This window comes from Pantherophis guttatus, chromosome 17, assembly GCF_059756535.1.
Source record: "Pantherophis guttatus breed Tessera chromosome 17, ASM5975653v1, whole genome shotgun sequence".
NCBI lineage: Eukaryota > Metazoa > Chordata > Lepidosauria > Squamata > Colubridae > Pantherophis > Pantherophis guttatus.
In genome coordinates this window covers 9,853,725-9,881,532 of record NC_142079.1, presented here as the reverse complement: position 1 = coordinate 9,881,532, position 27,808 = coordinate 9,853,725, and the positions used below count along the sequence as shown (strand labels likewise).

The 27,808-nt window shown below is 45.1% G+C and overlaps 1 protein-coding gene across 5 annotated transcripts in view; it reads left to right on the top strand.

Annotated features, from left to right (window-relative positions):
- The first annotated feature begins 344 nt into the window (after positions 1-344).
- The window catches only part of CHFR (checkpoint with forkhead and ring finger domains), a 30,863-nt gene continuing 3,399 nt past the window's right edge, over positions 345-27,808 (top strand). Inside the window, exons 1-17 of one of the 5 annotated variants that reach the window (XM_087880261.1) lie at positions 345-657; positions 2,965-3,119; positions 3,315-3,414; positions 5,581-5,690; positions 6,479-6,538; positions 7,498-7,710; positions 8,485-8,694; positions 9,704-9,860; positions 11,455-11,609; positions 13,529-13,691; positions 18,428-18,570; positions 20,562-20,681; positions 21,511-21,594; positions 22,381-22,451; positions 23,006-23,093; positions 24,672-24,779; positions 26,237-26,309. In XM_087880261.1, the coding sequence (XP_087736387.1) occupies positions 2,978-3,119; positions 3,315-3,414; positions 5,581-5,690; positions 6,479-6,538; positions 7,498-7,710; positions 8,485-8,694; positions 9,704-9,860; positions 11,455-11,609; positions 13,529-13,691; positions 18,428-18,570; positions 20,562-20,681; positions 21,511-21,594; positions 22,381-22,451; positions 23,006-23,093; positions 24,672-24,779; positions 26,237-26,309 (1,997 nt within the window). In that variant the 5' untranslated portion in view covers positions 345-657; positions 2,965-2,977. Of the gene's footprint in view, positions 658-2,802; positions 3,120-3,314; positions 3,415-5,580; positions 5,691-6,478; positions 6,539-7,497; positions 7,711-8,484; positions 8,695-9,703; positions 9,861-11,454; positions 11,610-13,528; positions 13,692-18,427; positions 18,571-20,561; positions 20,682-21,510; positions 21,595-22,380; positions 22,452-23,005; positions 23,094-24,671; positions 24,780-26,236; positions 26,310-27,808 lie in introns of those variants that run through there. The other 4 variants (XM_034435833.3, XM_087880262.1, XM_034435832.3 and 1 more) reach the window with 4 other exon arrangements.

Below are 27,808 nucleotides of genomic sequence, written 5' to 3'. Positions count from 1 at the left end.
GAATTTAAAACTCTCGTTTTAAAACCAATTTTAAAACCCCATTAAAACCAAATTAAAATCATTTATCCCATCAGAGCTATATGATTACTTATATAGCTATATATATTTTATATATATATAAAAGATAGAGGTTATAGAGATAGATAGATAGATATAATTATATAACTATATATCATACATATATATATATGTATGTATGTATATATGTATGTATGTAATTATATCTATATAGCTATCTACCAGCTGGTTCGCCCAAGCACGTGTCCCCGCCCAAAGCACGCCGCTCTAGCTCCCCCTCTATGGCCCTCGCGGGACGCTCTAGCCGCCGCCTCGCGCACCTCGACGCCGACGCTTCCTTTCCCCGCCCCCACCCATCCACCCCCCGCCGGCGCCACGCAGCCCCGCCGGCCAATCAGCGTCGAGTGCCCGCCCCTGGCCCCGCCCCTCCGGATCAGCTGAGGGCTGGCCGGGTGTGTTGACAGCGGCGGCGGCGGCTTCCCGGGCGGCGTGAGCGGCGAGGCTCCCTCGGGCTCCTCTCCAGCAACCGCTTCCAAGGCGGAAGACGCCGGGCGGGGGAGGCTCCGACCGGGCGCCCCCCGCTTCCCCGTGGGGCAGGACTACAGGTCCCAGCATCCACAGCCAGCAGGGGCTTTGCGGGTCAGGGAGGCCCGGCTGGGGAGGGGAGGGGCGGGGGAGGAGCAAGACCCCCCCCTGGAAGAGGCTGGGGGGAGGGGGAGGCCAGCCCACTCGTAGGGGCCCCTGCCTGGAAAGAGGGGGCCGAGCTGGGCTTGCGAAAGGCGGTGCAGGCGGCCGGGGAGGGCGTGCAAAGTGTGCAAAGGGAAGGAGACGAGTGTGCAAGCGTGCAAAGGGCTGTGGAAGAGCCAATGCAGCTGAGGAATATGGGAATGGGGCTTCCTTAGCAAAGGCGTTTCTTTTCCCAAGCATTTGTGTGTGTGTGTGTGCATTCACACACATGCAAAGGGAAGGAGATGAGTGTGCAAATGTGCAAAGGGATGTGGAAGAGCCAGTGCAGCTGAGGAATATCAGGAAGGGGGCTTCCTTAGCAAAGTCATTTCTTTTCCGAAGCATTTGTGTGTGCGTGCACACATGCAAAGGGAAAGAGACAAGTGTGCAAATGTGCAAAGGGATGTGGAAGAGACAATGCAGCTGAGGAATATGGGGACGGGGCTTCCTTAGCATTTCTTTTCCCAAGCATTTGTGTTTGTGTGTATGTGTATGCACACACGTGCAAAGGGAGGGGGGACGAGTGTGCAAAAGGATGTGGAAGAGGCAGTGTAGCTGAGGAATATCAGGAAGTTGGCTTCCTTATTAAAGTCATTTCTTTTCCCAAGCATTTGTGTTTGTGTGTGCATGCACAAACATGCAAAGGGAAGGAGACTAATGTGCAAAGGGATGTGGAAGAGCCAATACAGCTGAGGAATATCAGGAAGTTGGCTTCCTTAGCAAAGGCATTTCTTTTCCCAAGCATTTATGTGTGTGTATGCACACACATGCAAAGGGAGGAGGATGTTTGCGCAAATGTGCAAAGGGATGTGGAAGAGCCAGGGCAAGTGAGGAATATCAGGAAGGGGCTTCCTTAGCAGTCATTTCTTTTCCCAAGCGTGTGTGTTTGTGTGTGTGTATGCACACACGTGCAAAGAGAAGGAGTCTAGTGTGGAAGTGTGCAAAGCGATGTAGAAAGGAGCCAGTGCAACTGAGGAATATGGGGACAGGGTTTCCTTAGCTGGATCCATGCAAAGTCATTTCTTTTCCCAGACGAACGTGTGTTGCATATGTATGTGTGTGGGGAGTTGTGCCTGAGTGTGTGTTGTGTACGCGTATAAAATATAAAAGCTGGGCCCACTTTCATCTCCACTGTAGTGGAGAAAATGGACAGATAGCGTTAGGCGTATTTGCTGCCTTGAGTGGACCATATTTCTGTGTCTTTGTATAAAAGGCAGGATAAAAATGCAGTGGTGAGATAGTTTTATCCTATATTACAATATCACGTAAATGTAATTATGAGATAATATAATTCTGAGAACAATTATGTTTGAAAGTGAGCAAGATTAGGAATTGGTCAGAATCCTGCGCAGAACCCTCAAACTCCCAGCCACTGATAGAGGACCTGAGACAAAGACACAAATCACCCATAATTCTGAGAAGGGAAATGTTTAATGCATATATTTCCAAATGTGTATAGAACTACCCCTCCCATATATATGGGTCTGGGCTGCTTACAAACACCCCCCCCCTCAAAGCTCAACTTTTCAACAAGCTTTTAGAGCTGCTGTTAACTCACTGTTGTGGCCCGCCAGCGGCCAGCAGAGCTAGCAGCAGATTCGGACAGTGAAGAGGTTGGGGAGGAACGTGAGCCAGTCCTGGAGTCTGGGGAAGACTGATGAGGGCTCTGCGTCGGAGGCAGAGAGGGGGCCAAAGCCATCTGGTAGTTCTTTGCTGCCTCCGGAGTCTGACATCAGCGGGGCAGAAGAACAGCGGGAGCCTGTTCCCAGTGTTCGCATGTGCAGAGCTGCCAGGAGACAGGAACAATTAAGAAAGCAGGGTCGACTTGGGAGTAAGGCTTGGTGATGATTGGCCCCTCCCATAAGACATAAAAGAGGAGCGAACAGAATGTGAGCTTTTGCAGGAAGCAATTAGTTCATCTGGTCGGTAAAAGCTCTGGAAAAGCTTTGTTTGACTCTGTGCTAAGTTGGGCCTTGCCCTGCGTGTGGCAATTAGTTCTCTGGCAGCATTCCAAGGGAGATAAGGTGGGTGTTTGTAAACACTCCCCTGATAGACTGTTTGAGAAGCCTTTTGGACTGGGAATGACAATAATCCACAGCCGTTTGAATTAAAGTCCCGGTTTGCCGGGACTAAGATTGTTCTGCATCCTTTCTAAGGAAGCCTAGATCAGATCACCCACCCCTCTCCTGCATCTATGTATTTCTTCCCTTTTCTTTGCAGATGTGAAGTCCAGATGGAGCACATGGACCTCGGAGGGTGCATACAACCCATCGGAAAGCCTCAACCATGGGGGAAGCTGATCCGGTTGGGGGTGGAACAAGCCGAGCCCCATGTCTTGCTGCAGAAAAACGAGTGGACCATTGGCAGAAAAAAAGGTGCCCAAAACTCTAGCCTTGCGCTCGTAAAAAACTAACATAACTGCCCTCCCGTTATGAAATTATGTGCAAAATTGTGGGGGTATTGGGGAGAAATGGCAGGAGGCTTTGTTGAGAGTTCAGGTGAAATTAGCAAATTTAGCAATGTTCTTTTTTTTCCTCCTCTCTCTCTCTTTCTCTCTCTCTCTTTCCAAGGTTGTGACTTATCCTTTCCTGGCAATAAACTGGTGTCTGGCTATCACTGTAAAATAACAGTGGATGAAAAATCCGGTCAGGTTTTGCTACAGGATACCAGGTCAGCGTGCCGTTCTTAATCCTTTTTCTGTGGTTTTGCGGGTGAAAATGAATATTTCTTTTCTTTTCTTTTCTTTTCTTTTTTTTTTGGTATTATTAAATTTTAATGTCATCTCTGCCTTGCATGTTTTCTTTTCTTAATAATAACTTTATTTTAAAAATTCATCTAATACAAACTAAAAAAAAAATCCTTCATGTAGAAAATAAAACAGAGAAAAGAAAGAAAAAACAGTAATATAGTAAAGAAAAGAAGAACATATAAATTATTTTCTCCTTTATCAACAATCAACCATTTTATTTTTTATTCAGCCATGAATATTTCTTGGGTGTCTCTTTCGTAAGGCTTGATTTTTCTTCAGAAACAAACAATTGAACCCAACTAATAGTGGGTTTCCCTTACCTTCGTTACTGGTTCGGAACTGTGAGCGTTGCATGCTCGCTTTGCTCGCATCCAGTGCTTCTGCACATGCACAGAGTGTCTGTGATGACATTTGGGTGGGTGGGTGGAGCTTCCTGCTGCCATCGCTACCGATTTGCCCGAACCAGGGCGAACCGGTAGAATCCCACCACTGAGCCCAACGTTTCAGCTGCTAAGCGAGACGGTTGTTAAGGGAGCTTTGCCCCATTTTACGACCTCTCTTGCCACAATTGTTAACTAAATCCCTGCAGTGGTTAAGTCAGGGACCCGGTTGTTAACTGAATCTGGCTTTCCCCATGGACTTTGCTTGCCAGAAGGTTGCAAAAGGTGACACACACACACACACACACACACACAGGACACTGCCACCGTCATAAATATGAGTCTAATTGTCAAGCTTTTGAATTTTGATCACATGATCATAGGGAAGACTACAAAGGTCCTAAGCCTGAAACACAGCAGGAGACCTGGGGACATGGCAATTGTTAAAAAATAGGAGCCAGTGTCTGAATTTTGATCTCCTGACCATGGGGACGCCATAATGGTCGTAAGGGTGAAAAATGGTCCTAAGCAGAGAGTGGGCTTCACATAATTTAACAACCGGTTCGCCCAGAATCGAAAATGTGAGCGCGCTCGTGCAGGTGCAGCCTTGCCCACCTGCACACTGTGTCAAAAACACGGCGATTGTATAGGACAGGATAGCTTCGCTCATACATGTGCACTGCGTCAAAAATGTGATTGTATAAGACGAGATAGTGCCGAGGTGTGTGGGTGGCCCAGCCGCTGGTCGTAACTATCCATTCCCCCGAACCGGCTGAATCCCACCTCTGATCCTAAGTCCCTTTTTTCAGTGCCATTGTAACTTTGAATCGTCACTAAATGAACTGGGGTTTTTTTTTTATTTATTTATTTTAATTTTAATTTTTTAAGACAAACATTTAGTACATCATTCATTTCTTCCATGTGACATTTCGGTGTTACCTTCAAAAGTTTTCTTCTCTCCTCTTCTGTCTTCAATCTCACCCAATCCATTACAAAAGATTTTCCACTAATATATTATTCTGATTACAACCAATTTTTTAAAATCTCTTTTAAAAACTTATTTGTATCTCTTTTCCAACCAATAGTAAGCTTTATTCCATATCTTAAAATAATTCTGTATCTTCTCTTTCTTTTATCATCATAGTTAATCTATTCATTTCTGCGCAATCTTAAGATTTTTTTTTAATGACTTTTCCCTCCGAAGGTATATTCTCTGCTTTCCACTTTTGTGCATAAACAATCCTTGCTGCTGTTATTACATGTATAATCAAATTTATATTATCTTTACTAGTTTTCTCTGGTAAGATACCCAATAGGAATAGCTCTGGTTTTAAATCAGAGGTCTTCAAACTTGGCAGGTTTAAGACTTGTGGATAGCTGGCTGGAGAATTCTGGGAGTTGAAGTCCACAAGTCTTAAAGCTGCCAAGTTTGAAGACCTCTGTTTTAAATCTATACGTTGCTGTATCACTAAATGAACTGTTGTAAGTTGCGGTGGCCTTAAACCTATGTCAGCAGTGGTAGAAAGGAGACCGATGGCCATTTTAGGATGATCATTATCACCTTTATGGTCGTGACTTACCACTTACAACTTTTATGTACAATGAGAGCTTATGCACAGAAGACAAATTCCTTGCATGTCCAATCGCACAAGGGCCAATAGACAATTCTGTCTTGATCCCACCTGTGTTTCTTGCCTCCCTCTCCAGCACTAACGGAACAGTGATCAATAAACAGAAAGTGGTGAAGAGACAGACCTGCCCTTTGCAAACTGGAGACGTGATCTATGTTGTTTACAGGAAATACGATCCCGAAAACAGTAAGAGAGTCTTAATTCCACCCCCTTTAACAGGTTTATACAATAAGGCAGGGGTCTCCAACCTTGGCAACGTTTAAGATTTGTGGACTTCAACTCGCAGAGTTCCTCAGCCAGTTTTCAATTCTGGGAGTTGAAGTCCGCGAGCTTTGCTGGCTGAGGAACTCTGGGAGTTGAAGTCCGCGAGCTTTGCTGGCTGAGGAACTCTGGGAGTTGAAGGAGCCCTCTGGACTTCGACCGACTCCTCTCAGCCCAGTTAATGTGGTCAATGGGAGTTGGAGTCCAAAGAGTCTAGGGGAGAACCAATTGGCCAGCCCAACTGCTTTGACTGTTGACCCATGAAGTCTCGACACTTAACCAAATTCTTTTTTTTTTTTATTAATTAAATATTTTATTAGTTTTAAAAGTAAAACAATGGACATTGCTCAACGTCTCTGGTTTCTAACATTTGCGTCAAATTCAAGTTAACCAAATTCTTGGTTACCGTTCAACACGATATTATCAGTCCTGGTCATGGGATCTTCATAGATTTTTGGTGTGCTCGGATGAAGGTCTTTATTGGGCTTAATGCGATGATGAGACTTACTCGTTTGCTCTTTAAAGGGTTTAAAATGGAATAACGGGAGTCGGAAGGGACCTTGGAGGTCTTCTAGCCCACCCCCCTGCTCAGGCAGGAGACAAACGGTTGTCCAAACTCTTCTTAAAAACCTCCAGCGATGGGGCACCCACAACCTATAAGGAGGGCCATCTTGCTTTGCTCTGTTGAGTTCAACCATCTTCTCTTCTTTCAGACGTTGCATACCTGTACGAATCTTTGCATCCCAAAAAGGATGGAGCTAACGATCCAGGAGGTGAGTTAAAGTTGCACGGAAGAAATTGAGCCATGGACCTCTACCAAGGAGACATTTCAGTTCTTCGCAGCTCTCCTGGCCTTGTTGTTGTTGTTGTTTAGAATAGAATTCTTTATTGGCCAAGTGTGATTGGACACACAAGGAATTTGTCTTTGATGTATATGCTTTCAGTGTACATAAAAGAAAAGATACGCTCATCAAGAACAAAAAATACAACACTTAGTGATAGTTTCTATTCTATTCTAAATCATACTAGGAAACAAATAAAAACAATATAAATTGAAAGATACAAGCAACATGGTTATAGTAATAAGTGGGAAGAGATAGATACTAGTAAGGAAGAGAAGAATAGAATAGAATACAATAGAATAGAATACAATACAATACAATACAATACAATACAATTTTATTGGCCAAGTGTGATTGGGCACACAAGGAATTTGTCTTTGGTGTATATGCTCTCAGTGCACATAAGGAGAATAAAATACATTCATCAAGAATAAAAAGATGCAACACTTAGTGATAGTCAAGGTTACTAATAAGCTATCAAATCGTACTAGGAAACAAAAAACAATATAAATTGAAAGATTAAAGCAACATGGTTATAGTCATAAGTGGGACGAGATGGGTGATAGGAACGATGAGAAGATTAATAGTAATAGTAATGCAGACTTAGTGAATAGTTTGACAGTGTTGAGGGAATTTTGTTTAGCAGAGTGATGGCATTCGGGAAAAAACTGTTCTTGTGTCTAGTTGTGCAGTGCTCTATAGCGTCGCTTTGAGGGTAGGAGTTGAAAGAGTTTATGTCCAGGATGCGAGGGGTCTGTAGATATTTTCACAGCCCTCTTTTTGACTCCTGCAGTATACAGGTCCTCCATGGAAGGCAGGTTGGTAGCCATTGTTTTTTCTGCAATTATCCGTTGAAGTTGAGGTCACGCTCTCCCTCTCTCCATCTCCAGAAGCCAAGCTTGACAGTGCATGCCACACAACCAAAGATACCTCAAGCACCAGAGAAAGCAATGATGGGACCTCAACAGCATTCCCGCCGCCAGCTTCTCGGACAAGCTACGAAGAACCGCAGCCATCCACTTCGACGTCAAACCTCTTCGAAATCGTTCCTACCTCTCCCTTTGAGTCCACATCCACTGAGAAGACGGACCCTTCAATAGTTGGTAAAGGTTGAGCCTCTTTGGGCCAAAGGTTGAATCATCCTTTGAAGGGTGACCATAGTATTGCTAGAGGTGGAAGGGGATGAATAGACAAAGATTGGCTCAGGAAATCTGTAGAGATTCTCAGTACCAAGTCATGGTTGTCCCAAAAGTGCTTTTTTCAAGAGGCAACTGGACTTCCTTGGTTTTTCTTTTGAAGATGTTTCACTTCTCATCCAAGAAGCTTCTTCAGCTCTGACTGGATGGTGGGGAATGGAAGGATTTATACTCCTTGCAGCCAGCTGGTCATTTGCATCCTTTTAGAGGATCTTTGAAGCACTTGGAGGTTTATCTGTGTCCTCAGGGTCACCTGAGTAGTGCAAATGATTCCTGTAGTCTGCAATTTTTCCTCTGGAAATCCATTCCTACTCCCACACCATTCAAAGTGGGTTCATCCTTCCATTCCCCACTCTCCTGTCAGAGTTGAAGACGCTTCTTGGATGAGAAGCGAAATGTCTTCAAAAGAAGTCCAGTTGCTTCCTGAAAAAGCACCTTTCGGATTGGCTGAAGAAGTCAAGAACGGGAACTGTTCCTCCAGAGCAGCGATCTTCAAACTTGAGAACTTTAAGACTTGTAGACTTCAACTCCCAGAATTCCTCAGCCAGCTGTGCTGCCTGGGGAATTCTGGGAGTTGACGTCCACAAGCCTTAATGTGGCCAAACTTGGTGACCCCTGTTCCAGAGTCATTTGGTTGAGTCCAAAGATCCTTCACCGTGATCATTCTTTCCATGATTGCAGGATCCCAGCCTCGCACCTTAATTTTTGCACCCACTTTGCTCAAATTGGTACCATCCGGACCAGAGACATTGCTTCAACTCAGGCAGCCTGTTGTAAATTCAGAAACTTCTGGTGCTTCTTTGAGGGACGCAGAGAAAACAGCCATGTTCCAGCTTTCGGAAAGGGAAGGAAAAGATTCACCCTACCCTGTTAGGAAGAAAATCAGAAGAGGTTGGTATATGGCAAAGTTTTTTTGTGTTCTGCAGGGAGAGATTTGATACCTTCTTAACAGCAGCTAAGATCATACTGTTCTGACCCAGCCTTAGCAGAAACAAGAAAGAAACAGACTCATTGTCCCGAAAAACCTCTATTTATCTCCTATGACTTAATGGCATTTACACACCGAAAAGTCCAGGCAATAATCCTTCGAAGAGTTAATTGTAGTAACAGACCTTATCAGTTGCTGCTGCAAAGCTGTAAATTAAGTTCTGGTAAGCAATCTCTGAGGCACGAAACACGATGAGCAAAATCTTCCGAAATCCGAACGGTTGTCTCCTACGACCACCGCTCCCCTTTCCTTCTATTTATTCCCCAGCCAGGGAGGGACCATTCGGCGTCCACGTGTGCTTTGCTTCCCGAGTCGACTCCTTGTCCTCCTTTGTTCACCTCTCCTAACTGCTCTGCGCATACGTGCATCTGGAACAGGCCCCAGCTGTTCTTCCTCCTCACTCATCTCGACCTCCAAAGGCAGCTGCCTCTCCAGTAGCTTGAGAAATGTCGGATGGCCCTGGCTCTATCTCTGCGTCCGACGCAGAGTATCCATCAGAGCCTTCCCCAGACTCCAGAACTGGCCCAAGTTCCTCCTCAACCTCCTCATCGTCCGAGTCTGCCGCCAGCTCCGTTGGCAGCTGGCGGGCCACAATACACAGCCCTTAGAATATGGAACATAGAATCATAAGGATCTTGGAGGTCTTCTATCCCAACCTCCTGCTCAAGGGAGTAGACCTTATACTATCCCAGTCAAATGGCCTATTTTGGACAACCTCCAGTGATGAGCACCCACATATCTGAAAGACAAGCTATTCCACTGACTAATCTGGGGTTGTGAACATTAAAGAGCTGCTCTCATTTCTGTGGCCAACACTCAACCTCTTGATTGTTGAGCAACAATGTGTTGGGTTCCATGCTGTCTTTTCCTCTACATGCCTTTCCCAATGTGACATAAGAACCTCTCTTGCAGATGGTGAAGCCAGCTCTGCCCTTCAGGTGGTCACCCCAGAGGGACACGCAATGAAACCTGACCCTGGAGATGCCAAATCAGCAACCATGAAGCCCGACAAAATGGGAGAAAGCCTGAGCTGCATCATCTGCCAGGAATTGCTTCATGACTGTGTCAGGTATGGGTGGATGGACAGTGATTGTAGGTTGATTAAGAGGGAAGGGAGTAGTCCATATGAGCTGGTGGCTCGCTGGAGAACGTATGTCTGGTGGAAAACATAAAGCGAAGAAGGTTTGATGGAGGGAAAAGGCTGAACTAGCTCATTCTCTACAGTAGGACTTCGAAGAGAAGTAGACTGTGAGAAAGACAGTTGAGAACCTTGGTCATACCTCACCTTTGTAGCCATTGAATGTGATTGAAACAGGGTTGCCCTGCTTGCCTCTTGAAGCCCAAGAGCCAAATGTTGATTCAACTCAAGAAGCGTCAAGTTGATTCAACTTAAGAAGCGTCAAATTAATTCAACTCAAGTGTCAAGTTGATTCAACTCAAGAAGCGTCGAGTTGATTCAACTCAAGAACCATTGAGTTGGTTGAACTCAAGAAGTGTCAAGTTGTTTCAACTCAAGAAGCGTCGAGCTGGTTCAACTCAAGAAGTGGAGCTCATGTTTCTTGGGAGCAACCAGTCAGGTTTCCCGAGTCACCTGGTGACCATAGAGCTTAGGAAGCCAAATGCTGCTTGCTGAGGTCTAAAGCAAAGCAACCTGTGACTTCTGAATGTTGCTGAATCACAACTCTCAGAGTCTGGAAGAAGCAGGCTGAATGGAGAAGACTGCCACAAGTTCTCAACTTCTAATCAAGGCTTAAAATTTGCACACAGAGGTTGTTTTGACTTTCCTTGAGGACTCCCATCGTATCAGCAGTTATCCCCCTCTTTCTTCACTTGGACTATATGTCCAGTTTAGGTCCTTGATCCTTCTGCTTTTAGCTCCCTTAGGTTCCTCACCTCACTTTCTGTAGGGTCTTTTTTCCCCCCCGAAACTCAAAATTTCCCACCCAACTGTTCCAATGCTCCATGGCTCTGTGGCAACTTCATAGTCCTTCTCCCTTGTTGCATCAGTCCCATGCCTTGAGCCATGGAACATTCTGAAACGGGCCTTCTGGCTCAGCCAATGGACCACCAAGTTATATATCAGCCACGTTGTGAGAGCCAACGTGGCGTAGTGGTTAAAGTGTTGGACCAAGGTGCCTCCAGTTAAAATGGGTAGGGACGAGACAAGAAAAAAAGCTCCAGACCTTCTGAACCACGTGTGTATTTTGGTTGTGAGAATTAGAGTAGGGTAAGGTAGGGTAGAATAGAGTAGGGTAGAGTAGGATAGAGGTAGAGATAGAGTAGAGGTAGAGGTAGAGTAGAGTAGAGTAGAATGGGGAGGGGGAGGAGAGGAGAGGAGAGGAAACCTGGAAGGGTTAAATTAAATACACAGTCCATTGTACATGGCCATGACATGAACCTTGATGAACATGTAAGTCAGCAGTGAATACCAATTTCCCAGATTTGTTTTTTAAAAAACAGATAAGTTGATTTTTGAATTTTGAAATATGGGTGATTTGCTTTGAATGGCCTATGGGGACGACCTTGGGAGACAGAAGGAGGCCTTCCACCTGAGGCAGGAAAATTTTCTTCCTGTCTCCCAAGGTTTAGACTGGGTCCTACTTCAATTCATCTTTTTGTGTGTGTGTGTGTTTCTCCCCCTCCATCTTCCTGCCTGTCTTTAGTTTGCAGCCCTGTATGCATACTTTCTGCGCCGCTTGCTACTCAGGGTGGATGGAGCGATCTTCCCTCTGTCCGACGTGCCGCTGTCCCGTGGAACGGATCTGTAAAAATCACATTTTGAACAACTTGGTGGAAGCGTATCTCATCCAACACCCAGGCATGTGAGGAACGCAGAATCTCTGCAAGCGTTCTTGTCGTTAAAAAATACTTTTTTTTTTCGTTCACAATTCAACATTGCATGGATGTAGTAGGGTGATGTACAGACGAAAAAAGGAAAATTGGGAATACTTTGGGAATGGACTACAGGTTGTCCTCTACTTACGACCCACAAATGAGCCCCCAAAATTTTACATTGCCAAGTGAGAAATTCGTTAAGTTAGTTTTGCCCCCATTTCGTGACTTTTCTTGCTTCTGTTAACTTAATCATTTCAGTTGTTAAATTAGTAACACCATCGTTAAATGAACTTGGCTTTTCCCCATTGATTTTACTCATCAGAAGGTCACAAAAAGGGATCAAATGAGACTTTGGACACTGCAACCATTTTTAAATGTGAGCCAGTTGTCATTTACATCTGACTGTAAATCGCATGACCACAGGGATGCCCCAAGGTCATAAATGTGAAAAATGGTCATAAGTCACTTTTTTCAGTGTTGTCATAACTTTGAATGGTCACCAAATGAACTGTTGTAAGTCGAGGACTGTCTGTATTAAGCTATTGATAGCTGCCCGAACCAAAAGTAATTTTTCCCAGTATACATCTCAAGAGTTTTCTTTAACAAGATTTGTTAAGATGAAAGTAGGAACAATTTGTAAAAGAATTCCAGCAAATCAACCTCAGATAGTCCTCAACCTATGACAATTGGATAGAAGATCTCTGTTGCTAAGAAAGGCAATTGTACCCGAATTTAAGACCCCAGGTTGTTAAGCGAATCATGCGGTTGTTAAGCCGATCTGGCTTCCTCCATTGACTTCGTTGGGAAGGGCACAAATTTCCTCCTGACCCCAGGACATTGCAACCGTTATAAGTACAGGTAGGTTGCCAAGCACCCAAGTTTGATCATACGACTATGAGGACGTGGTGATGGTCATAAGTGTGAGGACCAGGCATGAATCGGGGGGCATTTTGGTACCTTTTCAAGTTATTGAAATAATGAGCTGCTTTGGGACTTAATCCTGAGGAAGTGCCATTGAGATCCTAAACAACAGTTTTTCTATGGAGATTTTCAGACATCCAGGTCATAGTTGTCCCAAAGATGGACTTTCTTGTTTTCCTTTGAAGGCATTTCGCTTCTCATCCAAGAAGCTTCTTCAGCTCTGACAGGATGGTGGGGAACAGAAGGATTTATATTTCTTGCAGACAGTTGATCATTTGCGTTCTTTTAGAGAGTCGTTGAGGTCACTTGGAGGTTTATTTGTGTCCTCACAGTTACCCGAGTAGCGCAAATGGGTGTAGAGCCTTCTGCGTTTACAACACAATCTTTTCAGCAGTTCCAAGAAGTTTCCACACTCATTTGCACTATTCAGGTGACCCTGAGGACACATATAATCCTCCAAGTGGCCTCAATGACTCTCAGAAAGAGTACTAATGACCAGATGTCTGCAAGGATTATCAATCCTTCCATCCTCCACCGTTCTGTCAGAAACTGAAGAATCTTCTTGGCTGAGAAGCGAAATGCCTTCAGGGAAAATGAATGCTCCAACACTGGAAGTTTTTAAGAAGATGTTGGATAACCATTTGTCTGAAGTGGTGTAGGGTTTCCTGCCTAAGCAGGGGGTTGGACTAGAAGATCTCCAAGGCCCCTTCCAACTCTGTTATTCTATTCCAGGGGTCTCCAATCTTGGCAACGTTAAGACTTGTGGACCTCAACTCCCAGAATTCCTCACCCGGAAAAGCAAAGCTGGCTGAGGAATTCTGGGAGTTGAAGTCCACAAGTCTTAAAGGTTGGAAATCCCTATTCTATTCTAAAAACCAAAAGTCCAGTTGCCTTTAAAAAAAAACACCTTTGGAACTAAGCAACAATTCTATGATCCGCATCTCCACCATAACAGAAGTCCGTTTTTTTAAATCTTTCTAGATAAATGTCGTAATGAAGAAGACATTAGAAGTATGGATGCCCGGAACAAAATCACTCAGGACATGTTACAGCCGAAGGTTCGAAGATCCTTTTCAGATGAAGAAGGAAGTTCAGAAGACCTGCTGGATCTGTCAGATGTAGACAGTGAATCCTCTGATATTAGGTAAAAAGCTCGTATGGGCAGTGGATATGTTTGGGTGGGTTGCCTTACAACCCAGGTGTCAGGGATCCAAGTAATACACCCATCGCAAACAGAACTCCAAGGCAGGTAGATTCCTCAAAGAACAGTTTTATCTGGAGATAACATATTAACAGACTGCTGGAAACCAACTCTGAGAGTCCCCACAGTTTTCACTTATAGAATAGAATAAAATAGAATAGGAATAGGAATAGGAATAGGAATAGGAATAGGAATAGGAATAGGAATAGGAAAAAAAAGAAAAGAAAAGAAAAGAAGAAAAGAATAGAATGAATTAGAATTAGAATTAGAATTATTAGAATTCTTTATTGGCCAAATGTGATTGGACACACCAGGAATTTGTCTTTGGTGCATAAGTTCTCAGTGTACATAAAAAGAAAAGATACATTCGTCAAGAACATAAGGTACAACACTTAATGATAGTCATAGGGAACAAATATGCAATCAAATCATACTAGGAAACGGTCAATATAAATCGTAAGGATACAAGCAATAAAGTTACAGTGATACAGTCATAAGTGGGAGGAGATGGGTGATGGGAACGATGAGAAGATTAATAGTAATAGTAATGCAGAGTTAGTGAATAATTTGGCAGTGTTGAGGGAATTAGTTGTTGAGCAGAGTGATGCGTTCGGGAGGAAAAAACTGCCCTTGTGTCTAGTAGTTCTGGTGTGCAGTGCTCTATAGTGTCGTTTTGAGGGTAGGAGTTGAAAGAGTTTATGTCCAGGATGCGAGGGGTCTGTCGATATTTTCACAGCCCTCTTTTTGACTCGTGCAATATACAGATCCTCCATGGAAGGCAGGTTGGTAGCCATGGTTTTTTCTGCAGTTCTAACCATCCGTTGAAGTCTGTGTCTGTCTTGTTGGGTTGCAGAACCAAACCAGACAGTTATGGAGATGCAGATGACAGACTCAATCATTCCTCTGTAGAACTGGATCAGCAGCTCCTGGGGCAGTTTGAGCTTCCTAAGTTGGCGCAGAAAGAATATTCTCTGTTGAGCTTTTCTGATGACGTTTTTGATGCTAGGTGTCCATTTTAGGTCTTGAGATATGATAGAACCTAGAAATTTGAAGTAAATGAAGTCAGAAATTAAAAAGTAAAGTTTTCCCTTCCTCCAAACAATAAGTCACATTGTCCGATCTAGGTGCTGGCCAGTTGCCTGGTTATTTCTCTCCTCCTCCTCCTCTCTCCAGCCAGCTGTTGGAATGTCCTTAGTTCACAGGAGAAACTCTTTTGTTTTGGCTACAAAACCCCAGCTATCTCTATTCCCTCCTCACTCCCTATCCTCTTTTCACCAGTGTGCCAACACCGAAGCCTCCAAGCTGGCCTCAGCCAGGCTCACTTCAGGCTGATGTTCTCAAATTTGTAAACAATTTTCATAAAAGCAAAACAGGTAGTCCTTGATTTCTAACAGTTCATTTAGTTCCCGTTCAAAGTTAGGATGATCCTGAAAAAAAATGAACGGTGACGTTTTTTTTCATACCGGCGTAGCATTCCCCCCTGGTCACTACCAAGGAGCCTTGGTAGTACAGTGGTCTAAAGCACCCTGTTATTAAGACCAGCTGCCTGCAATTTCTGCAGGTTCGAATCTCGCCAGGCTCAAGGTTGACTCAGCCTTCCATCCTTTCTAAGGTAGGTTAAATGAGGACCCAGTTTGTGGGGGCAATAAGCTGACTTTGTATAAATATACAAAAGTATGAAGGCTATTGCTTAGCACATTGTAAGCCGCCCTGAGTCTCCGGAGAAGGGCGGCATATAAATCAAATAAAAATAAAATAAATAAATAAAAAACAGAATTTAGAGACGCTTGGCAACTGACTCATATTTATGACGGTGGCAGTGTCCCGGGTTCAACATTGGTGACCCTGTTGTGATCCCCTTTTATTATTTATTTATTTATTAGTTCGATTTATATGCCGCCCTTCTTTGGAGACTCAGGGCAGCTTACAATGCGTTAAGCAATAGCCTTCACACTTTTGTATATACCTGCTTAGTAGGGCTTTCGCCCCCCCCCCGCCCCAAGCAGTATTCTTTTTTAATACAAAGTCAGCTTATTGCCCCCACAATCCGGGTCCTCATTTTACCTACCTCGGAAGGATGGAAGGCTGAGTCAACCTTGAGCCTGGTGAGATTCGAACTTGCAGTAATTGCAGGCAGCTGATGCTAGTTAGCAGCACTTTAGTCTGCGCCACCAAGGCTCTTGGTGGCACAGCAGACTCTTTGTGACTTTCTGATAAGCAACAATCAATGGGGAAGCCACTTAATCACTGTGGTTACTAAGAACTGCACTGATTTGACTTAACAAGGTGGCAAGAAAGGAACTGGGCATGGCTAGTCTAGTGAAGAGAAGGACCAGGGAGACATGATAGCAAGTCTATATCTTCTGCAGGTTTCTCTAGATGTGATGGGATGCAGTGAGGAGGTGGAGGGAGGGGGTGGATTCAACTGGATATTATGTGTGGGAGAAAGAGGGTGAAGACAGCCTCTCCCTAACAGTTCCCAGACTATATTGTAGAGTCATAAGAGTTAAGCCTGGCAAGAGTCCGTCTATAGGTGCGAAACAATAGAAGAACTCAACTTGGAAGAATCACCCACCGCATGTCATTCTTGGCTTGGGTCCTGACACGTTTGACTCTAAGCAAACCAGTTGCAGACCAGTAAGATTCTAGAAAGAGTGCAGAGAAGAGCAACCAGGATGATGAGGGGACTGGAGGCTCAAACATACAATGAACGGTTGCAGGAACTGGGCATAGTCTAGTGAAGAAAAGGACCAGGGGAGATATGATAGCAGTCTTCCAATATTTGAGGGGCTGCCACAGAGAGGAGGAAGGGGTTCAAGCTATTTTCCAAGGCACCCGAAGGCCAGACAAGGAACAATGGATGAAAACTGATCAAGGAGAGATTCAACCTAGAAATAAGGAGTAATTTTCTGACAGAACAGTCAACCAGTGGAACAGACGTTGCCTTCAGAAGTTGTAGGAGCTTCATCACTGGAGGCTTTCAAGAAGCGACTGGACGGCCATCGGTCAGAAATGGTGCAGGGTCTCCTGCTTGGGTGGGGGGTTGGACTAGATGACCTACAAGGTCCCTTCCAACTCTGTTAATCTGATATAAAATGGGGCAAAAATCACTTTAACAACAGTCTCACTTAGCAATAGAAATATTGGGCTCGATTCTGGTCATACGTCGGGGATTCCCTCTATTTACTGAAACTTGGTTGAGAAAATGGGGGTGGGGCAGTTTTGATGAGTTGGTTGGTCCCCGATTGAAATGAAGGTTTCTCCATTATGCAATGTCAGGGAGTGGCTTGTGATCTCGGAAGAGGAGATAAAAGGAAAATTAGAGTCCAATTAAAGTCTGGCAGCCTGAATTACTTGATTATCCAGCTCTATTTGCATTTCCTTAATCTCTTCCTTAAAAGGTTTACACAGAGAGATAATCCTTGACTTATGACCACAATTGAGACGAGAATTTTCATTGCTAAGCGAGGCAGATGTTAAATGAACAACTCCCCGATTTTACAATCTTTTTTAGCCACCATGGCTACGCAAATACGGCTTCCCGAATTGACTTTGCTTGTACTAAGCTGGCTGGGAAGATCGCAAATTGACGATCAAATAACCCCGGGACCTTCAAGCGTCATAAATACCGGTGGGATGCCAACTACCCAAATTTAACCCGGTGACACTACAACTTCAAGTCTGGGTCCTACATAAACTTGAGGAGGTCCTTCATAACTTTGAATGGTCTCTTAATGGTCTCGTAAGTCAAGGACTACCTTGTAGAGTTTCCAGACAAGGAGACACACAATGACAATTGAAGTTGCTGTTAACAAAATAGCAGAGTTGGAAGGGACCTTGGAGATCTTCTAGTCTAACCCCCTGCTCAAGCAGGAGATCCTATACCAGTTCAGACAAACGGTTGTCCAGTCTCTTCTTAAAAACTTCCAGTGATGGAGCCACCCACAACTTCTGGAGGCAAGCCGTTTCACTGGTTACCATATTTTTTGGACTATAAGACGCACTTTTTTGTCTCCCAAAAGGGGGTGAAAATGTCTGTGCGTCTTATAGACCGAATATTGCTGAAGCCCCACTCACCCGCCGGCTGTTTTTTTGGCCTCCGCATGCCCCATTTTCAGGCCTTTTTCAGGTCTTTTTTTGGCCCATTTTCAAGGCTTTTTTTTGGCCCATTTTCAAGGCTTTTTTTGGCCCATTTTCAAGGCTTTTTTTGGCCCATTTTCAAGGCTTTTTTGGCCCATTTTCGGGGCTTTTTTGGCCCATTTTTGAGGCTTTTTTTCTGCCCTTTTTGAGGCTTTTTCGGCCCGTTTTCAAGGCTTTTTTCTGTCCGTTTTCAAGGCTTTTTTGGGCCTGTTTTAAGGCTTTTTCAGCTCATTTTCGAGGCTTTTTTCAGCCCGTTTTTTTCCTAAAAATGGAAAAGGGCTGGAAAAAGGGACAAAAATTGGGTGTGTGAAGGCCAAAACCTTTTTGTTGTTGTTGTTGTTTTCCCTCTTCTAAATTTAGGTGCGTCTTATAGACAACTGCATCTTATAGTCAGAAAAATATGGTCATTGTCAATTGTCTTAATGCCATAATGAACCAGTTAGACTTCAAGGTGACCGGAAGCTATTTGGGCTGGATCAGGACTTGGTTTGTGGCAATTACCTTGTCAATTTCATGAACGTGACTCTCCTTCTTTGCAGCCAGCCGTATGTCTTATGCCGGCAATGTCCTGGTTATCGTCGGCAAACTGTCCCACCTCTCACCTTTCCCGAGCAGGAAGGAAAAACAGAACCTGGGCAGGTTCCTGGAGATTCCCCATCGACTTCTTCCAACTTCCCAACAGGTGAGAGCATCCAGGTGTTATCTCCTGGGGTTTAAAAGGCGAGGTGGGCCTTGTAGCTTTCTCACGAGCATATCAAAGATCTTGGCTTCCCTGAAAAAAATCCTGGTTTTTCTACTGCGTGCCCCAAGTGAGATGTGGGTTGGTTGGCCCTGTGCTGTTTATTCTGCCTCTGCTCAGTATTTCTGATATTGCTGGTCTTGGAACATTTGTGTGCTCCAATGATGCCCACAATCCTTCTTGGAAATAGTCATTGGAAGTGGAGAACGGAAATGCGCTTTCTGCAACTGGGAGGCAACTGGGAGCTTCATCACTGGAGGCTTCATCATTTATTTATTTATTGGTTCGATTTATATGCCGCCCTTCTCCGGAGACTCAGGGCGGCTTACAATGCGTTAAGCAATAGCCTTCATACTTTTGTATATACCTGCTTAGTAGGGCTTTCGGCCCCCCCTAAGCGGTGTTCTTTTTTTTATACAAAGTCAGGTTTTGCCCACACAGTCCGGGTCCTCATTTTACCTACCTCGAAAGGATGGAAGGCTGAGTCAACCTTGAGCCTGGTGAGATTTGAACTTGCAGTAATTGCAGGCAACTGGTGCTACTTAACAGCACTTTAGTCTGCTGCGCCACCAAGGCTCACATGGGAGCTTCATCACTGGAGGTTTTCAAGGGGAGATTGGACTGCCATTTGTCGGGGATGGTGTAGGGTTTCCCACTCAGGCGGGGTGTTGGACTAGATCAGGGGTGTCAAACACAAGACCCGTGGGCCAGATGCAGCCCACGAAGTGGTCAGATCCATCCCGCGGGGCCATCCTGCTCTACCAATGCAAAGAGGAAAGATCAGGCCAACGTAGTGTCGGCCCGGTCTACCCAGTGCAAGCAAGGGACTCAGTGGTTAAGACGCTGAGCTTGTCAATCGAAAAGTCGGCAGTTCAGCGGTTCGAATCCCTAGTGCCGCGTAAAGGGGTGAGCTCCCGTGACTTGTCCCAGCTTCTGCCAACCTAGCCGTTCGAAAGCAGGTAAAAAATGCAAGTAGAAAAATAGAGACCACCTTTGGTGGGAAGGGAACAGCATTCCATGCGCCTTTGGCGTTGAGTCATGCCGGCCACATGACCACGGAGACGTCTTCGGACAGCGCTGGCTCTTCGGCTTTGAAACGGAGATGAGCACCGCCCCCTAGAGTCGGGAACGACTAGCCACATGATCACAGAGACGTCTTCAGACAGCGCTGGCTCTTCGGCTTTGAAACGGAGATGAGCACCGCCCCCTAGAGTCGGGAACGACTAGCATATATGTGCGCCGGGTACCTTTACCTTTACCCAGTGCGAAGAGGAAACATCCAGCAGTTTGGGGAGTGGCGTCAAGTTGGCCATGCGCACCCAGTTGGCCACACCTACCCAGTCAGCCTCGCCCGACCGCCCCACCCCCAAGGTCAACCACAGCCCTGATGCAGCCCTCCATGAAACTGAGTTTGACACCTGTGGACTAGATGACTGACAAGGTCCCTTCCAACTCTTTTAATCTATGTGATGTTAAATGTTTTATCGGTGGGTGGATCTGAAACTGTTTTGCACAACCTGTTGTGTCAGAGCGTTTGCCGCGTGACTACTATTAGGAGACAACCCAGGAGCAAAACACAGCACACAGAGACTAAGACATTTAACAGTGGTTTATATACAAGACATACAGAAATATACATGGTTGGCAAATACCTGACAAGCAATCAATCTTCTTCTTAACTCTACACGGAGAACTCGGCAACAAATACTGGACACAAGGAGAGAGAATATGCCCTCTCCTGGCTGAAATTTATAAACACCTCTTAAAGTGGTAAAAACTTTTGTGGACCCCTTCAGAGTCTTAAGCTGGCTATACCATTGCTGATTTATTCTCATTGCATCAGCCTTACATTTCATCAGCTTTACACTTGCATTAGCCTTTCATTGGCTAATTTCATTACCCTGACATGTTGGTGGTCATTTCTCCTCCCACAGCAGTCCAGGAATATGTCTGTCCAGCTCAAGGAAGCCACATCTTCTGCACTTGCTGTTTCCAGCCCATGCCAGACCGTAGAGCAGACCGGGAACAGAACCAGGACGTCGCCCCACAGCAGTGTAAGCAAGAGAACTTCCCTGGGGAACACGTGGGCCTTTCAGCCTGACCACAGATGGACTTGAAGGAGAAACAGATGTCTTGAACATCATCATGGCTGGTCATCCCAACTTCGTAGAAGCCTTCTGCTTCTTCTTCCATCTGTGGTCAGATCTTCAGTTGGGTCTAGTGGTTAAGGCACCAAGCTAGAAAATCAGGGATGGTGAATTCTAGCCCCGGCTTAGCGATAATAAAAGCCAGCTGGGTAGGGGTGGGCTTCAAAAACTTTAGCAAGGGGTTCCCTGCCCGGTTGCTGGGTGGGCATGGCCATGGTGGGCATGGCCTAGTTGGCATCCTGCACCATCGTTTTTGCCCTCCCCGGGCTCCGGAGGCTTTTGTTGAGCCTCCGGGAGAGTGGAAATGGCCTCCCCAGGCTCCAGAGGCCCTCCGGAGGCCAGAAACAGGCCCATTTCCAGCCTTCCTGAACTTCCAATAGGCCTGTTTTTTGCCCTCCCCTCGCCTCCCCTCGGGCCCTGCACTTACCTGGCATCCAAAACGGGCCACGTGGGGACTCCAGGGCGGGGGGGGGCAAGGCCAGCCAGGAGTGGGATTTGGGGGTTCTCCGAATTGCACAGAATCTTAGCTAGAGGTCCTCCCGAACCCACAGCAGCCCCCCCCCTTGCAGCTGGGTGACTTTGGGCCAATCACCAGGAGACTGGGAGTTCTAGCCCCACCTAAAAATGTTGATGACTGAAGGGTTTTTTTTTTTTTCAGTCCGCTGTTATTTCTTTGGGGGGAAAAAAATGAGCCAGTGGCATATCTATATACTTTTTTTCCTTTCCGTCTTCCCAGGTACCATTTGTCTGCAGTCCTTCTGCCATCTGTACTGGGGATGTGTCCGTGTGTCCTGCTTGGGCTGTTTAGCCCCATTCTGCGGTATGATCTTGTTTGCAATCGTCCTCTCTTTCCTTTTGCAAAAACCAAACCCTGTTGTAATTTATTGGCGCTTCTGATAATATTCTTCCGCTCCTCGGGCTCCAGCCTGCCTTCTGCAAGAGGCAGTTGGCTTCCACGAGTAAGCCTTTTCCTTAAATAAAGCTAGGTAAATGAAATAAATAGAATCCCTGCTCCTTAATCTAGGACCGTGATGGTGAACCTATGGTACGTGTGCCACAGGTGGCACTCGGAGCCATATCGGTGGGCACATATCGGTGGGCATCGGTGGGCAGCTGATTTTCAGGCCTTCTGGACCTGCCAGAAGTAAGGAAACAGGCTGTTTCCTGCCTCCGGAGAGCCTGAGGGGTTGGTGGGGAAGGCCCATTTTTTGCTCTCCCCAGGCTCCAGAGCCTTTCTAGGAGCCTGGGGAGGGTGAAAACAGCCTCCCTTCCCCCCAAGGCCCTCTGGAGGCTGGAGCAAAAAACACGCCTACTGGGCCCACTGGGCTATTGCATGCCAAAAGCGGGAGGAGCGTGTGGGGGATCGCATGCACAGGGGACAGGGCGCATAGAATTATGGGTGTGGGCATGCGCGCACGCGACCCCCCCCTGCGACCCGCCTGCTTTTGGCACGCGATGGCAAAAAGGTTAGGCATCACTGATCTAGCATCTGCTTTGGGAAACCGCAGCTCAATTCTAAGAGCTCCTGCCTAATTCAGTAAATATTTTGCAGCCTCTTCAGGGCACTAAGAATGTTCTTTCTTTTCTTTTCTTTTTTTTTAAACAGAGCTCAATCTTGGTGACAAGTGTTTAGACGGCGTTCTTAACGGCAATAACTATGAATCAGATATTCTAAAGGTATGGACAGTTTGCAAAAGTTCCAGGGGGTTATTTGTCAGGAGTTTGTTGCAGAAATCGCATCCAGAAAGCACACACAGATAACTGATTCAGCAGGTTTCATTAACTTCCCTTTATAGACACTATAACACATGAATAAATGTACAATACCAATGGCAGATTTTTCAACGTGGTGGTAGTTACAAGCAAAACACCAGCAGAGTAGAGCAGACAGACGAGTTTCAGTTTCAGTTCTCAGCACAGCGCACAGAGCTACAGAGCCACGCCCAGAATCCTCCCTCTCTCAGTTTCCAAACAGCCCTCATTGGCTGACTTAGTTGCTATGCCTATTCATTGGCTGACCTTGTTACCATTCTATTCCGGTTCATGAATATTCTGATATTATTTGGGGGGGGGTGTTTTTTTTGAGATAGCATTTTGTAAGAACGTCTGAAGTCCACTCTGTGTTTTTAAAGACTGTCTCTTTCATTTCTCGCGCTTTCCCAAGGTGTTTCAAATCTCCGCTTGAACTTCTTCTGAAGGTTTTTCATTTTAACCTGTCTGTCTCTTTCTAGGATTACTTGCAATCGAGGGGATTGACATGGAAAGACATGCTGAATGAAAGCCTCCTAGCTCTTCAAAAAGGAACTTTTATTTTACCAGGTAAATCTTGATTTAGCCCTCCGGCCACATATTCCTGAGACATTTTTTTCTGGATTCTGCTTCTTCTTTAGTCCAAGCATAAATGCCACTTGGAATAAGAATAAGAATAGGAATTGGGGTGGGATGGGATGGGATGGGATGGGATGGGATGGAAGAATAGAATAGACTAGTCTAGACTAGACTAGACTAGACTAGTCTAGACTTGACTAGACTTGACTTGACTTGACTTGACTTGACTGAATTGAATTGAATTGAATTCTTTATTGGCCAAGTGTGATTGGACACAAAAGGAATTTGTCTTTGGTGCATATGCTCTCAAGTGTACATAAGAGAAAAGATACATTCGTCAAGAATCATAAGGTACAACACTTAATGATAGTCGTAGGGGACAAATAAGCAATCAAATCATATTAGGAAATTGTCAATATAAATCTTATGGATACCAGCAACAAGGTTACAGTTATACAGTCATAAGTGGGAGGAGATGGGTGATGGGAACGATGAGAAGATTAATAGTAATAGTAGTGCAGACTTAGTGAATAGTTTGACAGTGTTGAGGGAATTATTTGTTTAGCAGAGTGATGGCATTTGGGAAAAAACTATTCTTGTGTCTAGTTGTTCTGGTGTGCAGTGCTCTATAGCATAAGGCCGCACTTGGAATATTGCATCCAGTTTTGGTCGCCACGATATAGAAAAGATATCGAAGCTCTAGAACAGTGATGGTGAATCTTTTTGGCACTGAGTGCCCAAACCGGAACATGTGTGTGGCACACATGTGCTGGAGCCCTGGAAACTCGAATACCAGCATATGTGCCCTCCAACCACCTGGTCTTTGGGTTTCGTGCCAGCCAGCTGGTTTTTGAGTTTCTGGGACTCTGGCACCCACAAACATCAGCTGGCTGGCGCTCATGCGCATGTCAGAAATCAGAAGAATAGCTACCGATGGCACGCATGCGCACAGAGAGGGCTGTGCCATCACAGCTCTAGAAAGAATGCAGAGAAGAGCAACAAAGATGATTAGGGGACTGGAGGCTAAAATGTGAAGAACGGTTTCAGGAGTTGGGTATCTAGTCTAGTGAAAAGGAGGACTAGGGGTGACATGATGGCAGTGTTGCAATATCTCAGGGGCTGCCCCAAAGAAGAGGGAGTCAAGCTCTTCTCCAAAGCACCTGAAGGCAGGAAAAGAAGCAACAATGGATGGAAACTAATCAAGGAGAGAAGCAACCTAGAATTAAGGAGAAATTTACTGACGGTTAGAACAATCGGTTGGAAGGCTTGCATTCAGAAGTTGTGAGCACTGGAGGTTTTTAAGAAGAGATTGGACAACCATTATCTGAATTGGTATAAGGTCTTCTGGTTGAGCAGGGGGTTGGACTAGAAGGCCTCCAAGGTCCCTTCTAACTCTGTCATCCTGTATTCAAATACTTGCAAGCTCACAAGGGCACCTCCTAAGCCCCAGCTCCCCAGAGGGAGATTAACCACCTACTGAATTTTCTTCCGAGAGGTTTATTCTTCCAAAGAATATTCTCTTCATAACCCGGGGACACCCCCGCTCCTCCCCCCAATTTTCTCTTTCAGATTACCGAATCACGGGAGAAACGGTGCTCTGTTATTTTTGCGGCCTACGGACTTTCCGAGAACTCGCTTACCAGTACAGGCAGATTATTCCTGCTGCGGATTTGCCAGGTAACCAGGAGAACAAGAGAGGGCCTTGCAGAGAGCAAGGGAGTCTTTCTTTTTTAACCACTTTTATTGGTTTATGATATACAAATACCTTCCCCCCCAAAAAAAATACAAAAGCAAATAGAACGATTAGCACATACAGTATGTGCGAGGGGAACCTTTACCTTTACCTTGAATTAGTAAGGCCACACCTGTAATACTGCATCCAGGTTTGGTCACCACATTACAAAAAAAAAAAAAAAATACGTTGAGACTTTGGAAAAAGTGCGAAGAGCAACTAAGATGATTAAAGGCCTGGAGGCTAAAACATATGAAGGACGGTTGCAGGAATTGGGTCTGGCTAGTTTAGAGAAAAGAGAAATTAGGGATGACAGGATATAGAATTCCAATATTTGAGGGGCTGCCACAAAGAAGAGGGGGATCAAATTATTCTCCAAAGCACCAGAGAGCAGGACAAGAAACAATGGATGGAAACTAATCAAGGAGAGAAGCAACCTGGAATTAAGGAGAAAATTCCTGACAGTGAGGACAATTAACCAGTGGAACAGCTTGCCACCAGAAGTTGTGGGTGCTCCAACATTGGAAGTCTTTAAGAAGATGTTGGATAACCATTTGTCTGGAGTGGTGTAGGGTTTCCTGCCTGGGCAGGGGGTTGGACTAGAAGACCTCCAAGGTCCCGTCCAGCTCTCTTCTGATTGAGGCGGATGCCATGACGGTCACAAATGCAAGAACCCTTTTTTTGTAAGTCCCTTTTTTTCCCAATGCCGTTTTATAATTGTATTCGTATATCAAAAATTCCTAACCACCCATCTCCACATGGAGGGGCTTCCGGATAGCGATTTAATCTTTAGCCTTTTCAAAGATTTAACTTGGAACGTTTGCGAAACCCATGGTCGCAAACCGAGGACTAGCTGTACTGCAGCTTTCCATTTTTGCACGCGCAGAATTCTCGCTGCGGTCAACATATAGCATAACAAGGTGGGTTTTTTTTGTTTTTTGTTTTTTTTTTGTTTTTTAATTTGATTTATATGCCGCCCTTCTCGGGAGACTCAGGGCGGCTTACAGTGCGTTAAGCAATAGCCTTCATCCTTTTGTATATTTATACAAAGTCATCTTATTGCCCCCACAAACTGGGTCCTCATTTAACCTACCTTAGAAAGGATGGAAGGCTGAGTCAACCTTGAGCCTGGTAAGATTCGAACCTGCAGTAATTGCAGGCAGCTGTGTTAATTACAGGGTGCGCTAAACCACTGTACTATCAAGGTTCCAGATAACGGTGTTTTTTTTTTCCCCACCCCAAGTTCCTCGTCCAGTAGTCCTATAGGAAAAGTCTCTGGTTTCGGTTTTGATACCCCTTTTCAAGAATCTTCCGCATTAAGTCCACCAAAGATCAAATTCCCCCCTGAGTTTTGAGCAGCCTCGGCCATGCATGAACTCTCTGCGTGGGTTTTGTCTTGCAGCCGCTGTCACATCCCGTCCCGACTGTTACTGGGGTCGCAACTGTCGCACTCAGGTGAAAGCCCACCATGCTATGTGAGTGAGCCCCTTTGCAAGCTCAGCGTTTGCACAACAGGTTGTAGGTAGCAGACACAAAAAGAGAGAGATTTTTTTCTCTTCTGGAGCGAAGAGAACTCTGTGGCTCATCTGTTTTATCCAGCTCAAATCAGTGTATTAAATTTGATGGGCATGGAGTGAAGCTGTGCTTGTGCGTGCACAGTTTGCACCAAACGTGCATTGTACGCGCCAAGAGGAGGCTTGGGAAGGTAAGTAGAACTGGGGGGGTGGGGGGTGGAATCAGCTGTGGCGCGCGATCTTGGGAACCTTTATTTTAACTTTTTAAAAGCATTTTTTACTACCAGTTCGGGCGAATAGGTAGTAAAAAAAATGCTTTTAAAAAGTTTTTAAAAGGCTCGGACGATCACAGCTGTACCACGCAATCGTCTGAGCCTTTTTAAAACTTTTTAAAAGCATTTTTTTTTACTACCTACCCTGTTTCCCTTCCCCAAAATAAGGCATTCCCTGATAATAAGCCCAATCGGGCTTTTGAGCGCATGGCAATAAGGCCAAACGCTTATTTCAGAGTTGAAAAAAAATATATAAGACAGGGTCTTATTTTCGGGGAAACACGGTATTCGCCCAAACCAGTAGTAAAAAAATGCTTTAAAAAGTAAAAAAAAAAAAAAAAAGTTCCGACGATCAGCTGAGCGATGCGCGATATTCAGAACTTTTTTTAAAAAACTTTTTAAAGCATTTTTAACTACCGTTTCCAGAGAACCGGTACTAAAAAAATGCTTAAAAAGTAAAAAAAAAAAAAAAAAAAGTTCTGACGATCGCGTGTCGCTCAGCTGATCATTAGAACTTTTTTAATATATTTTTTTACTATCGGTTCGGGAGAACCGGCCCAAACCGGTAGCATTTCACCTCTATCTATATCTATCATATCATCTATCCTTCTCTATCATCTCTCTCTATTCTATCATTATCTATATCCATCTCTAACTATCATCAATCTATATATCATCTCTCTTACCATCTATCACAGCGGTGAAATGCACTTACCTTCGCTACCGGTTCGGAAATGTGAGCGTGCACGCCTCTTCTGCGCCTGCGCAGAGGGTCAAAAAGAGGACGTAATGACATCCTGGCGGGTGGGCGGAGCCTCCCGTCACCGGCCCTACCGGCTCGCGCAAGCCGGATAGATCCAGCCGGATTTCACTGTTGATCTATTATCTCTCGCTCTTTCTCTCTCGCTCTCTCTCCTATCTCTCTCCTATCGTATATTCTATCGATTGATTGATCGGTCGATCTATCTCTATCCCCTCCCCCTCTCTATCATTTAGCCATCCAATTTCTTGGCAGTTCTTGGCAAACTGTCCTGGCTGTTTCATTTTGCAGGCTTTAGCTATTAAGCTCAGAACGGCTAGTAGGTGCAATGCAAAGCATTTTCAGCTGTTCGGGTCTTAGCAGAAATATTCCGAGCTCAGAATGGGTTTAGAATTGGAGAAACGAATTAAAAGAGGTGCCAAATATTT